Source organism: Stegastes partitus, unplaced genomic scaffold (assembly GCF_000690725.1).
Source record: "Stegastes partitus isolate 25-593 unplaced genomic scaffold, Stegastes_partitus-1.0.2 Scaffold78, whole genome shotgun sequence".
Taxonomy (NCBI): Eukaryota; Metazoa; Chordata; class Actinopteri; family Pomacentridae; genus Stegastes; species Stegastes partitus.
This window is the reverse complement of record NW_007577809.1, coordinates 45-16,096: the sequence shown is the minus strand read 5'-3', so window position 1 is coordinate 16,096 and position 16,052 is coordinate 45. Positions and strand designations below refer to the sequence as shown.

At 42.7% G+C, this 16,052-nt stretch overlaps 1 protein-coding gene across 1 annotated transcript in view; it reads left to right on the top strand.

Moving 5' to 3' along the window:
• LOC103353590 (neurobeachin-like) overlaps nt 1-15,299 on the top strand; it is a gene marked incomplete at its 3' end in the record, with an annotated part of 183,100 nt that extends 167,801 nt beyond the window's left edge. The window contains exons 48-57 of the mRNA XM_008276644.1: nt 130-282; nt 3,241-3,408; nt 7,855-7,944; nt 9,008-9,200; nt 10,025-10,096; nt 10,257-10,412; nt 10,876-11,046; nt 13,887-13,988; nt 14,311-14,507; nt 15,148-15,299. Coding sequence (XP_008274866.1) covers nt 130-282; nt 3,241-3,408; nt 7,855-7,944; nt 9,008-9,200; nt 10,025-10,096; nt 10,257-10,412; nt 10,876-11,046; nt 13,887-13,988; nt 14,311-14,507; nt 15,148-15,299 — 1,454 coding nt within the window. The remainder of the gene's footprint in view (nt 1-129; nt 283-3,240; nt 3,409-7,854; nt 7,945-9,007; nt 9,201-10,024; nt 10,097-10,256; nt 10,413-10,875; nt 11,047-13,886; nt 13,989-14,310; nt 14,508-15,147) is intronic.
• Nucleotides 15,300-16,052: the final 753 nt, after the last annotated feature.

The following is a 16,052-nucleotide window of genomic DNA, read 5'->3' as shown; positions in this document are numbered from 1 at the left end:
GCTCTGTCTTCACATATGTTATTTCTTGCACTTGGCTGACTCGTTGGGCGATTATATGGCGAGGAGCGGGGTATTAAGCATTTGGGCCTTGTCTGTCAGATGTATAACATGAACATCTCTCTTTCCCAGGAACTGATTCCTGAGTTCTACTACCTCCCGGAGATGTTTGTCAACAGCAACGGCTACCATCTGGGGATGAGGGAGGACAGGACCATGGTGTGTGACGTGGACTTGCCAGCCTGGGCGAAGAAGCCTGAAGACCTCGTTAGGATCAACAGGATGGTACGTTCTAGGCATGTGTCAAATTCAAAATGTCACCGTATCATTATGTTACCCCAAGTTGCCCATCTATATTTTCTTACTTTAGTTATTACACCAACAAAAACATCTTTAAGTAATCCTTTAAAAAAAAGATACCAGAATGGAGATGTATTCTTTTTGATCATCTATTTTTTTGTATTTGCCAACAAAACATTTCCTCCTCCACCTTGTATCTATTGTTGCTTAATTAGTCAGTAATAAGGGCACTAGAAACTAAGATTATACTCACCAATTCAAACTTTTTTTTAGATGTAAACAGTTAATTCATTTGCATCTTTATTAGCTTTTTTAATTGTAACAACTGCATTTTCTAGGGTTCACAGAAAAAATCTAGCTCCAACAAATCCATGAAACCATATAAAGAAAAAGTAAGATTACATACCTATACATATATCTGAAAATATACATATATAAATACATGTAGCTAGCATGTAAAACAGGAAATAAAATAAGGTTACAATACAGCATGGTGTTACATTCAGCATTGTGCTCCATAACTTAGTCTAATTTGTCTTTAATTTTTTATAATACTAGACCAGGACATTTTCTCAGGTTTATAGAATAATTATTGTTCTATTGTTAGTTATAACTGATTACAATATATATATATTTTGCTCATTTATCTTTATAAGCAATAGGTACAGGTAACTTTTTCAAGAATGTTTCACTTTTAGAGTTTCTGCCTCCTCTCAGCTGCAAAGAAATCAATTTCCCCCTCTACTTTCTAACCTTCCCATGCGTCTGTGTCTCCTTGTCTTATTCATGAAGCGTCTAATAAAGCCCATGGCTCAATACTAACACTGTACCCCCTGACCTCAGCGATGTCACTAAAAGACGAGGCTGAGGGCGCGTTTGTCCTGTAGAGTTATCCTCTGTAATGCCAGGCCTCTTCACTTTGGCGGTGTGCAGGGCCCCTTTCTGTCTGTATGCATGTGAGCATCTGTGTGTGTGTGTGTGTGTGTGTGTTTAATACAGACATCCTATCAACATGTGGCTCACGACTCCCAACAGATTTCAGGAGCCCATTTCTTACCTTCAGACACCTTCTGCAGAAATTCAGCAGCTTCCCTCCCCGTTAAACCTAATGAATGAGAGCACAAAGAATTCATACAAAAGCTGCATGATGAATAGCCATCGCATGTGCTGACAACAGTGCTGATGCATTTTCAACAACATTCATAATAAAGTCAGTGTTTAAAAAAAATTACATCGCAATTCCAGATTTGAGAAAAAAGAGCCTTTTATTGATAAAACTGTAATCTTCAATTCTGACTAATCCTACTACAATGTCAGTATACTGGACATGACACGTTTTCTGGCCTGGCAACTCTCTAATCACTTTACACCATCGGTAGAAAATTAAATAAGAATACAGATTGTATTTTGTTGCATTCATCCGTCGATGAGATCTCCAACAGTAGATTTAATTTGAGCAAAGTGGGTGCTTTTTAAATTCAGTACAGAGGGATGAATGTCGAGTGACGGTTTATTGAGCAGGTTCCTCCCTACAGCAAGAGAACATCAAAAATCCTGCAAGAAGACACTAAAGTTTCCTGCATGCTTTGTATCCTGAGGTTAGGGGCCACAGCGTTTTTCGGACCGGAGGTAGAAGGAGGCTGTGGGAACACTCTTGACCTTTTCAGCTGGAGTGACAGAGCTTGGCTGGTCTTATGCAGGTGACCTTTCTCCATGCTCTACCCGCACTGCCTGGTTGAGCTCTATCAGGCTTGTGTACTGGCAGAATGAGGGGGTGGAAGGGGAGAAGCAGGAGGTGTGAGAGAGAGAGAGAGGAGAGGCTAGGAGTTGTTACGGGCATGTCTGCATCTCCAAAACAAGGAGGAAAGACGACTGGAAAAAAAAAAAAAAAAACAGATTAGAGTGGATATTTTCTCAGTGTGAAGGATGCATGTGTGATGTTGCCTTGCATTGTTAGATTCGCAGACCAGTGTATTCACACGCCCAAAAAAAAAAAAATCCTAGTCCTCTGCCTCCATTTTTTTTTTGTCTTTCTTTTGTTCTGTTCTCCAGCTAGCCCACACTCTTGCTTCCTCTATTATTTCATTTCTGTCAGTGAATCTCTCTGACTGCCTCCCCCTCTCTCTCACTCTCCCTCTTTTTTCCTTCCCTCCTTTTCTTTCTCCTCTCCCTCCCTCTCTTCCTCCCACTTCCCATCTTTGCATGTGCCACTTTCAATTGTAGTGATATGCCCTGTGGCAAACTCTGCCTCTGTGTGCTCGAGCAGGCTTTGTTGGTAATGGCTGTTATTCCTGACGCGAGGGGAGGAGTGTAAATTTCTCCAGCAAAGCCTTAGCCCTGCATGCATGGGAATTATATTGTACCGTATTCTGGACAATACAGCAACACCACACGCTGGATGGCCTCCATAGCTATGTTTACAATAATTATCAGTCTTCAATCCTATTGTAAATCTCTCGCTAACACTCCCAGAAAGAAATCCAGTCTCCTTTTTTTTACACTCACAAGTAATTTATCACAGTGTCTCCTGCAGACAGGTTTACACTAAATTGGATCTTGTTAGTATTGAACCAATTTCTTTGTCTCCATGCAAAGATAGCATTTTAAGTGGACAGAGAAATATGAGATGGGAAGCTTGCCCTGACGGAATCCGGCTTCTGTCTCTGGATTTCCTCTGTAATCTTTGTGTCGAGGAAAAAGGTTAAATATTTGAATTATTTAAACGTCGAAAAGTTATTTCTCACTTATAGCACCTCTTGCAATTACTTTTGTGATGCTCGGTTGTGATTTAATGCGCTGACAAGTCCTCTGTGTACAGTATGTAGGCTGTGTTTTGTTGTGCTCGCTGTTGTGTGGAAGTTCAATTTGTGTTGTCTTTTGGCCATTGCGCTGTGTGCTGCTGGTATGCCTCTCACCTCTAATTGCCCTGTACTCCTCTGACAGGCCCTGGAAAGCGAGTTTGTGTCATGTCAGCTGCATCAGTGGATTGACCTTATTTTCGGCTACAAGCAGCGAGGCCCAGAGGCGGTGCGTGCCCTCAACGTCTTTCACTACCTGACTTACGAGGGCTCCGTCAACCTGGACAGTATCACTGACCCTTTGCTCAGAGAGGTAAAACACATAGACACACACACACATGCACACGCACACACACACATTGCCATGGTGACCAAGCCCCTTTCTATCTCTTATTCACCATAGGCACAACTTCCTGTCTCTATTTGTCTTGGCATGTGCTGGAGCTCCAGGAGCATTCGCATCATGCATCTGTCAATCAATTATTGTGTCATGCAAATGTAACTCGTGAGAGAGTCGGGCAGAGCTGCTGACTCATGGAGATTGCTTTGAGATAATGTCATTTCGTGATGAGTTTAGTTATTAATTTTTTTTCTGTCTCAGACAAGCGGTAATCATTTAATGCCATTCCACATTATTCATAGATCTTCTTAACGACGCAGTTCTGTGTCTTTTCCTTTTTGTGTTGCACATTTTGTAAGTCCGTCTCTTAATCGGATCAATGAATCTGACTGTGCTCTTTGATCAGTCACCAGAGGTCACTCAGTCAATAGATGAGGGAGTGAATCCTCTTGTTCTTAACAAATTAATTGAATAACTATTAGCTCGACCGTACTGCTCGTGAATAGCATAATTGCAAGGGGAAAGGGGACCAGAGACTGCAGCAGCTGGCATGCATTGTGGTATTTTCCAGTGTGAGCTCGTCTCTCCCTGTGATATCCACCATCTGCTGTCTGCAAAACAAGTCATTTATATACTGTCACTTCCAGGGGCGCCTTTATTTATCAAGTGACCACTATGCAAATCACCTGCAGAAGATTTGGCTGATCTAATTACCAAACCATATTGTGAAAGGTTGGGTTTTCATCATTTCGAGAAAGATTTTTAGATGATGCCGTGTTTACTTTGCGTCAGACTGAGGGGTTTTTAGCTGTCTTCCACCCTGACTGTTGTTACCCTGAGAGATGACAGTACTGTTAGTTAGTTGCACATTAGGAAGCCTGCTATTCAAACTCCCTAATTGTACCCAGTTGATGTAGTCGCTATTGTGACAAGTGAATGTATTTGTGCTGGAGAAAGAAATTGGCTCGGCTAATTGCAACTGATGTAATTTTGATATGATGAGCACTAATTAAGACAAGCCTTCATATCCTCAGTTAGGTTTCTCATTCCAGATGGATTCTTTTTGTCCCTGTAACATAAGGTACAACCCTGAGTGTTTAACTCCATAGACTAAAATCTGGTAATATAGTGAAAATGCATTATGAACAATCTATTTGACTTGGATATTAAAATGTAGTTATTCTATTTCTTAGCAAAGGCAAGTTGAAAAGATAATTTACTGTTAATTCCAGAGCAGATAATTTGATCTAAGTTGAACAATTTTGTACACAGCATATGCGACCATTAGGGAAAAAAAATTACTTAGTGTTTCGTTTGTGCTATCATTCCTATTGCTGCGTACTACTCCTATCCCACACAGGCTAGTGTATAAATCTGCCTGGATGAGTCAGTGAGGTGGAGCATGGAAAAGTGCCCAATGAATGTCTCGCTACGATCTGCTGAAATGTGACGATTGACTTCGGGGTATTGATTCATTCTGCGCCTGACAGGTGAAACTGCAGATCTGGCATTAGTCACAACAATTAAGGCATTTGAAATGTCAAGAAATTAGAGGTCATGAGAGATAATTTCCGCCCGTGTGTCAGATGAAAATGATGACACCTTCTGACATGCTGCCGGGCCTCTGGTTGAGGGCGCGGTGACAGCTCTACTGGGCACACTGCCGGAACAGCAGTCCTTCGCCGTGATGCTTCTCCTGACAGCCTTCTCTTATGGAAAAACATGACAGCAACCCCTTGATTCAGACCCCACTGTGTCACTCAGAAGTAAACAGACAAATTATTCATCAGTGGGACTCTATTCCTCCTCCTGCCACTGCCCCTCCTGCCCCCACTGAATCAACAAAGACAACAAAGTGGGCTGTGGCTAGCCAATGAGGGGCTTTGAAGCAGCTGACATACTTTAAGTTGATTTCACCTTGATATTTTCATCATGATGGTATCCGAGTGTTTAAAATGCTTGACCTTAATGTGTATGTATCACATAGCGTATGGGCTTTAATGTGCATTATCTGTGGTGATGCTTGCATTACAGACAATCACTTACTGGTGGACACATTCCTGCTCCCACATACAGTAGTGCACATGTCAGCTCCCAAGCTGTCACTCAAGAAACACCCCCGGGGTAATTCTTTGTTAGTATTTAAGGCTTAAACTACAGATAAGCTAATCTTAAACAAATTTCCAAAGGCATGTAAAGAATGGGCAGCAATGTCATCATATGAGCAGTTGCGCAACATTTCCATAAATGGTTTGTTTATATCTATTTGCATGTGACTGGAGGGTTTCTGTGCCGGGTTGATCTGTTTTTATCATCTGTACTTAAAAGCTATCAGCACTTGAAAGCAATTTGCTGTCTGTAATCTATGACATCTATCAAAAGGTAAAAGGTGGAACAGCTTCATATTTGTAGTTGCCACCGTTGATCTCAGGTGTCGTGACTCAGCATGATCCCACAGTGCTTAGTGGGTCAACGCAAGGCCATGTCTGCAATCTGTGTGACAGGACTGTTGTGTTGCTGCATTGCATGAGTGCACTGGAGGATGCTGCTGGGTGAGCATCCTCCATGGAGTCTCTTGTCACCAGTTTGGGAACCATGCAGTAGATGGAGAGTGTGCTGCAGCCACTCACCTCTGAAGCCTTTTGCTCATGCCAAAATTGGATGCGAACAAAGTCTGACAGACAGACAGGCAGACACGGTGTGTTATGATGGATGTTTGGTGTTCACCCAAGCAAGGCAGTTTTTGCTGGGAGGAGAGATCATCCAGATGGCTTTGGCAATAAGTGTCACTTATCAGCCAAAAAGCAGAGCCTGAAGTGACTTAAACTAATGAACTGCCTGTTAAGTGCTCTCCATCTCAGACTGAGATTGAGATAAGTTTCTGACATACATCAGTGAGGATTTGTGTTTAAGCACCTGAGAGATATTGACATGTTTTGATCATCTAGTGAAGAACATGTTCTTGGGTTAACCTTCAATAAGTCAAACACCCTTCCCCCCAACACACAAACACAAACACATATAGGAAAATTCTCCCTTTTATATTCTGGAATAGTTGTTGGTGATCAAAGTTGTCTGAAACTACCAAAACGGGGCACGCAGCAGCCCAGTCTGCCTGGTAATAGAATCATCGTAAGAAATATGGTGATGCTTTCCACATGGCCCTCTCAGCCTTTCTGATCTTTGTATCACATTTCTTTATGTGAACAGTCATTGTGACCCTCACCCCAAACCTAACCTTAAATAGCCATAATGTCAGTTGCTTATTACTTGACAGACTGCGCTGTAAAGAAACACTGACTAACACTTAATGGTTGCCAAATGTGCTCACCAACTCACATGAAACTTTCACTGCTATGTGACAGCACTCAAGTGTGTGGACAGCGCCTTTTTTGGTGCTGTGGAAGATCGGAAGTGATCAGGGGGTGTTGGGGGCGACTCTTTGCCTTGCAGGTGGCCTGTCCTAATTCAGTATCACCTCCAAAGTTCCCATGCCACATCTCCCACTGTGGCATGTGCTACCCAATGGGTCCTTTTGATAGTGAGTAGTGTGTACAGGCGGAGGAAAATGAGGGCTAGTCGCCCAGGCAGTCAGAAGGGCGGGCGAAAGGCTGAGCGATGTATGTTCCATTGTGCACAGTGGCATTGACGGACGTCTACAAGCTCCCCTCTGATGGTGGAAGTGGCTCCAGTCACATCAATCACTCCCACCGTGGAGTGTCCCACTTTCAGTCAAGCTCAGCAGCTCTTACTGCCTGTTTTTTTTTCCTCTCTCACTGCAGGCAAAGGAGATCTTTTGTCTGTTTAAATGAAAGTTATTTTCTAATAACAGTAAAGAATTTTTCCCCCCTATTTATTGTTATACATTTTCATGGCTGTTTTTTGATTTTTCTTCTCAGTGACAAGCATTCAAGCTTATAGTTTATACCCCATAAATCATCCTTCATCGAGATACCTTTAAGCAAATCACCATGACCTGCTTGTGTGATTTTATGCCTCTGTTTCATACGTATGTGTGTGCATACACATGCTTTTCTCCTTTGTTTCAAGCACAATAACATCTAAAAGCACGCCGGCCTACTGCAGTCCTAGCTGGATGTCACTCCAGGTTAACGTTTGTGCAGTTGGGGCCCCTGCTCCTGGAAATGGGAATGGTTAACTGAAGCATGTTAATAGGAAAAGGCTTGTCTCTTCCATACTAACACTTGGATGACTCTGCAGGCTGAGGGGGGAAGGGGGAGCACCCAGGCGGATTGGGAGTGCACCCCTTTTCCCTTTACCTCCCCCCCTCCTCATAGGCACGGCTGAGTTAGGATTTGCTTGCATTGTCAAGTAACGCATTGACCCATCACTTTGATGCATATTGATTGTGACAGCCGCTCTCTCTCTCTCTCCTTCTCCCCTCTCTCTCTCCCGCAGGCCACAGAGGCGCAGATCCAGAGCTTTGGACAGACGCCATCTCAGTTGCTTATTGAGCCACATCCTCCACGCAGCTCCGCCATGCACCTGGTGAGAACAGCGAGCATGCTGGGAAAATTCCCTGCACCTCTGGTGGTGGTGTGTGTGAGCACGGATGTGTGGACATAGTCCGTGTGAATGTGTTTGTAGGTAGACACAAGATTGAGAAAGATGTCTCAGATTTTTATTTTTTTTTACGTCTATATATTTCTTTTAATCCTCTTTTATACCAAAGATACATATTTTATATGTCCCGCCTCATGTAGGTCACAGACCCTCAGTATTAGAAACAATTTTAAGTACCAGTAGTCTGCACTGTTTTATAGCTGGTACTGCCCACTAGCAGTGTAGTTTAAAGGGAAGAGTGCTCCCTACTGGTCTAGTAGCGCTCCCTCTTTATGCTGAAAGCTACTCTTTCCTGTCCAATCCATGTAACAACCAGCCCTGCCCTCATTATCCACACATGGCTCTCTCTGTTTCTCTCTTCCTACAAGAAACTGAGTGGCAGACCTTTTAGTTCAGTTTCTACTTTTGCAACGGATGAGAATGTTTTCATCTATTTCTTTCAACAGTTTCCAGAATTATAAAGATAATATGAGAGTTAAAACAGTTTCAGAATTCAGTGTATTGCTTGTGTCAGTGTCTTCTCTATTGCTTATACTTCTGCTACACATGAAATGTAAAGGTTGGGTTGAATTTCGCTGCAGAAAAAAAAAGAATGAAGCACTTTTCCAACAGCTCTTGTGGTCTTTTTCATTGCTTCTTTGTGGACCAAACTGGATCTTTCTGATACATGTGTATCATATATGCACCATCTCATATGTACAGTCTACTTCATCCCAGTTTTCCATGTCTACCCCTGTCTTACCAGTCCCTTGTCTGACTACTGTCCAGAGGAGGCAGTGCATGAAGCTCTCCTCTGTGTCTGAACCTAGTTTTTCCTCCAACCTCCACACTAATTGCCTCTTTCATTCTTTTTCTCTCATCCTTTCATATCTCTTCTTTTCATCTTCTGCATCCCCTTCATTCCCTTTTACTCCTCCTCTCCCACCATCTCCCATCATACCCCTCCATCTTTTTCCACACTTCGTCTTTTCTCTCTTCTACTCAATAGTGTTTCCTTCCACAGAGTCCCCTAATGTTCAAGGACCAGATGCAGCAGGATGTCATCATGGTGTTGAAGTTTCCATCGAATTCACCTGTGACCCACGTCGCCGCTAACACCCTGCCCCATCTTACCATACCTGCCGTGGTTACTGTCACCTGCAGCCGCCTCTTTGCTGTCAACCGATGGCACAATACTGTTGGTGAGTGGAGCCAAACTCACATATGTGGCGATGTGCTCAAACACACACATACACCCTTGAAAAAAAAGTATGCCACACCACATGTGATACCTACCACAGCAGTGGGCCTGTAAAATCACTTCATCACCGTCACACAAAAACCTACCCACTGCTCATAATAGAGCTGTAGCCAGCTGGCTATGTGAGAGGCTAGCACCTCCCAGGTAAGCTGACCATGAGTGTTTCCACATGTTCCTTTTCAGACATGTGTGAACAACATTACCCACAGAGCCCCTCCCTGAGAATCAGCCTCACCTCAGGGTCAGAGGGCCAAAGCAATGGTTACTAGGAAATTAGGCCGCAACTGCACCACATTCTCCTCACACATCCCCATCTGTCACTGTAGAAACACATAGAGCCCAGGACCAAAGAGTCTGTACTGTGTGGCTGCTCTGGCTGCTCCCACACTAATGAACACAGCTGCAGCACCCTTGCCATCCTGTTGGAGAGGAGGGAAATGTGGTTTGACTTCTCAGAATAATGATGATAATAAGGCCTCCATATTTTCAGCCATGTTGCTCTTTCAAAACTGGCTCCAGATATTCTCTCACATGGATGAAATGTCTCCATTCAATTTGTCACTCTGGAAAAAAAAAAAAAAAGAAGTCCAGTAAGACAGATGGACCTCCAATGCTTCCATCTCCTGGAAGAGATTATGACTAAACTTGGCTCTGTAAAGGGAACAGGTGTGTGTGTGTGTGTGTGTGTGTGTGTGTATTTATTTATGTAAGAATGCCCATGTGCGGTCGACAGAATTAGAATCATGTATCTCTACCTGAATCCAGGTCTCCGAGGGGCACCAGGCTACTCTCTGGAACAGGCCCATCACCTCCCCATAGAGATGGATTCTCTTGTTGGTGAGTAACCTTGAATGGGAATTACAGCATCAAGCAAAAAAACAAACACGTAGTTGACTATCTGTTTCAGCTGGGTCCTACTTTATAACTTAGAATTTGCTTGTAACACCTCAGGTATTGAGATGTGTTCTGTTTTTCCTTTTTTTTTTTTTCCCCTCAGCCAACAATACTGGAAGCAACAAGCGTCAGATCACAGACCTAGTGGACCAAAGCATCCAAATCACCACACACTGTTTTGTGGTGACAGCTGACAACCGCTACATCCTGGTGTGTGGCTTCTGGGACAAGAGCTTCCGTGTGTACTCCTCTGAGACAGGTAGGTTAGAGTGTAAACTATTTCCTACAGAGGTGTGCACTGATGTGTGGAGGACTGAGTGCTATGACAGTAATGATACAGTTTTGTTTCCACTCTCTCCTGACAAGTCCAGTGAAAAAATTATAAATATATAATAATGCAATAAGAAAAAAACATTTTTAAAATAATTTCCTTCAAATTGATTATGCTCTCGTGGGACCAACATGATTATGCCTCCGACATACCTGTTTAAATATGTAACTTTTTTGGTGTTGCAGCTTGATGAGTGCAGTTGGACTTATTGGTCCCATCGGACCCCCTCAGGATGAGAAAGAAAAGAGGATCTTTTATTTTTCCTCTTGATCATTGACTTACCTTTGGAAATATTTATCCACTACCTATGCTGATACTAGTACTCTTTGCATTTCAGGATTTTGGTGCAATTGCAAATACTTGCATAACATACTATCTGTATCCTCTTCAGGCAAACTAACCCAGATAGTTTTTGGCCACTGGGACGTGGTGACGTGTCTGGCCAGGTCAGAGTCATACATTGGTGGAGACTGCTACATCGTCTCTGGGTCCAGGGATGCGACCCTGCTGCTGTGGTACTGGAGTGGGAAGCACCATATCATTGGCGACAACCCCAATAACAGTGAGTAATAGTATAGGATAATAAGATTGCAGTATAATATATAGAGTATATATTAAAATCCCCCTCTGAAGAAGGCTACAGAAATCTGTTACTGTTTCGTATTTCACATATGAAATTTGTTTGGATATAAATTGCAAATGTGCCCACGTCTTATTTTTAAAAAATGTATCTACTGTAAGAAGCAAGTGTCTTTGATCAGTGCCGGAGAAAAAAAATAATTCCATCCTACAAATAAAGTAATGTGGGTAGACAGGGAGCACTGCGCTGTAGCTGTGATATATGACTGTGATTCACTGCACTGAGCTGTGCTGCTTTCAAGTGGAGCACTCCAGATGTCTTGGCATTCAAAATGGTAGACCTCAGTGTGTGATTTCTGCTGCTTAGTTTATGTATTTGCTCATTCTCAATGATTGTCTGTATTCAAAACAATCCATCAGGGTATGTGAGCACTTACACACTGTGTGCACAATTATTAGGTGAGTGAGAATTTTGTGATGATATTCTGATCATTATTTCTGAGCTTATACTTCTGCTTCAGTTGGTCAAGTTGATCAAGAAACTGTCAGACTCATTACTGCAAGTTACTGAAAAGAAGAGGGGCTATATTTGTCCTGAATATTTTTGAAAGGCTAAAAATGTAATTTGTCATTTTCTGTTAATTATGTGTTGCACTTTATCTAAAAAAAATAGAATGAACAAGTTAGTTGTGATTTTTTTTGCTGTATAATTCTGCACACTGATCTACTCTGCTAACTGATCACTCTTATACTAAGAAATACTTTTCAGGCTTGAGGACAATCAACAATCTTTGCATTGACTAAGAGCTTTGCATTTATTCAACAGTGATAATAAATACAGTCTGCCTAATAATTGTGCACACAGTGCGCAAGCAAGGAGCGCCACATATTCTGTGCAGTGGAAATGCTGGAGATAAGGAAGAGTGCGTGTTTTTATTTTATTTCTGGATAACAATACAATGTGTGTGTACCAGACGATCTTGTGTTTCCAATTGTCACAGATTCTAGGAGCTCCAGATTAGTTGCGAGTGTTCTCTAATTAACTTCACTGAGGCTCCGACAGTTAATTAAGAATTTCAGCTTGGATGCCTCCAATTAGCAAGGGGCAATAGCACTTGTGTTACTGCAGCAGGAAAACAGTATTCCCCTGATATTCACACTACTAGTGCTTACAATGCATCTTCAGTGGACAAAAGGAGAGGACCAGCGACACTGGAGTGGAAAATGATTTAGAATCAGCCTACTTGCATACCGTATGCTTGATACAGCTTTATACAAATCTATGAAACCAGCCAATAAACCGCCACAACCTTTTCAAATATCTTCACAATTGAAGCCCACAAATTAATGTCATAAAGGACACAAACGGCAGAGTCCACTGTATTCTCTTACTTACTGGCTTATTCAGTGAACGCTCTTTTCCAGGAATGTCATTCTAGTGATTACATGCCTATTATATTTTTTGTAATTCTGGCTGAAGGTTGTGTTAATATGTAGCAGCGTCCTGCCGGATCACCACTCCCTCATCCCGCAGATGTGGTGTGCGCGAGAAATTGATTTCACCCGAGCCCCAAAAGGGTGCATGTGTCTTCAATGTGTAATAATTAAAATAACTTCCACCTCAATCATGGCCTTGCTTTTCAGACTCAGTCCGTCGCACTGGTGCAAGGAGGTATTTGCACCAGGTTAATTGTGGTGGCTGAATTCGGCTTGTCCCAAGGGCTCTGGCAGGGTGGGGGGTACTCGGTGCAGGGTGATTGAATCTTTTGTCGGGTAGGTGAGCTCCCTTTTCCCCCTGGAGGCTTTTTCTGACACTTGTCCTATTCAGCCCCCCTCAGTAGCGGGTGCTGGGACTGACAGCACTGCTCAGGTCCTGGTCTCTAAGGGACGATGCTGCATCGATCACAGTCCGGCTCACTGACTGGACTGCTGCAGCTACGCAGGCAATATGCCGAGCTGGAGGAGGAGATGATGGCGTGGTGGGGTCTAACGCGTGTCCACATCATCTATCAGGATGTTGCTGTCATCCGGGTGGATAGGAAAACTTTCACTGAATTGGCTGAAGTTTGAGTCACAAGTGGACACTAAAACCAGAGTGTATTCAATGTGAGGGTGATATTTGACTTAAGTTTGCCAGTAATAGCAGGCTGAAAGGTGATGATTACAGTCAAACAATTGGCAGCAGATTTATTAGAAAAAAACACATGGAAATGAAAACATTATATCAAAAATGTCATATATTTATTTATTCAGTTTCGATGCTTCACCTGCTGTGAATTCCCTTAGTTTTTGTTACACACAGACAATTACTGGGAAATTCATTATTAATTCATTGAGTTAAATGCTTTGTGTGACCCTGACGTAAATTATCAGAATTATCAATGGAATGATAAACAGAGAAGTCAAGCTTTCTTTATTGCTGATCAGTGTATTTGAGAAAGAACACTGCTTTCATCGTTCTGGCAGCGTTCGAGTTTGGCTCCAGGTGCCATGAAACACCCCTCACTAACCTCTCCCCCGGCCATCATCAATCATGTGACACATGGGATGAAATCAAGTGGCTCGGCTGCCATCACTGGGCATCCCCGCATTTACATAACAATTCAAAGGGACCTCTCTGCTAGCAGATGTATGTCACAGTCACAGTGCTTGTGTGTATATGACGTTATTGGTTGATGAATGTTTGGTGGCTGCACAGGAACCTTGTGTGCAGACCAGTAAATTAAGATTACCAATAGTATGCTATTCAGATTGATGTTTTCAATGATAGATTTAATCTACCACGTCATTTGTATGATGATAATCGTGCATCTCATCTTTTAGGTGACTACCCAGCACCACGAGCAGTTCTGACCGGTCATGACCAGGAAGTCGTGTGTGTGTCAGTCTGTGCAGAGCTGGGCCTCGTCATCAGTGGAGCCAAAGGTCAGCGTGCTTCTCTGTTTTCACATGTCACTGTCATACGAAAGAAAAGAGGCTATCAGGGACAGTCATGCTTTCATACATACTGTAGGTTACCTGTCCAGTAGGGACCCATACAGACAGATCAAAAAGGAGATTTAATTCAGTGATCACCTTCGATCTGCTTGCTGAACGACATGCAAATGCCTCACAGGAAATGTGTGGGCCTGGAATATGAGCATGCTGCAGTGTATGATTTACAGTCTTATTTTATAAAGACAGAATATCAGATTTGTTTGTTTGTTTTTGCACCGTTTGCTCACACTTGAATGTGTTGGTTTGGCAGAGGGTCCGTGCCTGGTCCACACCATCACAGGGGATCTGTTGCGGGCTCTGGAGGGCCCTGACCACTATCAGTGTCCACGGCTCATCACTGTGTCCAGCGAGGGTCACTGCATCATCTACTACGAGAGGGGCCGCTTCTGCAACTTCAGCATTAATGGAAAAATGCTGGCACAGATGGAGGTCAATGATTCCACCAGGGTAGGCTGACTTCTTGACATCAGTGTACTCTGCGAGGATGTGAATACATTTCGCTTATCTGCAGTCTCAAGCATTTAAATAGCTACAGATCTTTTAAGTGCACATGCTTTGATTCAAATACCGATTCCTTTTGCTAAAACAAGGTTGACTCCTTGGTATTTTCAATTTAGATTTAATGACGAGAATGTTCTACAGGATGTTTGAAGGTTGCCTGAATAAAAAAAAAAAAAGATGAAGGCCTGTTAAGAATTCAGTGGACAAGGCAATCTGACTGATACAGTATGGTTGTGGAACACATGCTTCACATGGGCTGGGTCATAGTATACAACCCAAAATATTCTTTTCAGGAGAAATGTATAAATATTTATGTAGAATTGTCTACAATCTTTATACAATTATCCATCTTAAACTGGTACAAAACTTTAATTGCACATCACTTCTGCATGTCATTCTCATACTTCACAATTGCAGTTCCAAATGTTGCTAAACACTCTGTGTACATTGCCTTTTATTAAATAACATATTTGAACGTGCTGCAGTGAATTTGAACGTGCTGCAGTGACACACACACCTTCCCTCGAGGGGACAATAACTGTTTGTGGACGTGACGTGTTGAGCTTCCCTCTAACCCCTTCTGAAGGCAATTCTCCTGAGCAGCGATGGCCACAACCTGGTGACAGGTGGCGACAATGGTGTGGTGGAGGTGTGGCAGGCCTGCGACTTCAAACAGCTCTACATCTACCCAGGCTGCGACGCAGGCATCCGAGCCACGGACCTGTCACATGATCAAAGGTGAGGACAGGCAGTTGCATGGTACTGTTGTTTTCTCATCATGTAGAGTTACATTTATTGTGCTAAAAAGGCCCTGTGATCAAGTGAATCCTGGTAACACACATTGTCCCTTAATAGTTTCCTGTAATGAATTAATCACAAAGAGACATGCACCACCCTGCCTTATATTGTGTGGGCCCCCTTCGTGCTACCAAAACAGGTCTGACTCAGAGGTATGAACTCCACCAGACTTCTCTCTGTACATAAAATACAAGGTGATTCCATTTTGTCCTAATCTTCCCATACATGTATGTGAAACCAACACTGAACAGAGAAACTGATGGTAGTGCAACACAACATCACATCCTGTTTTATTTGTCTTGTAGTGTCACTTGGCATGATGGTTTTTAGTGGACATTTATTGTGATATCTGAATTATCACAAGTGTCTATATTCAGTGTTCATTTTAAGTACATGTAAGAAAACATTCGGGAAAACAAAAAAACACACAACTGACCAAATACTGTCTTTCATATGAAAAATGGATGAACTTACAGGACACTTCTGTGGCCAAAATACCACCATCATTTGAACATTTTGCATTTTTTTCTATTTTCAAAAGTCAGTATTTAAACACTTTAAACACGCCTCTTCTGGAGCCATTCAAAAATCATCAGAAAAATTAAAGCCGCAAGCGGCGATGGACGGGTCCTCGCCCTACGCTTGTCGGCCTTTGCGCGCGGCGGGGTGTGGGGCAAACCTGCTCCGGGCAGG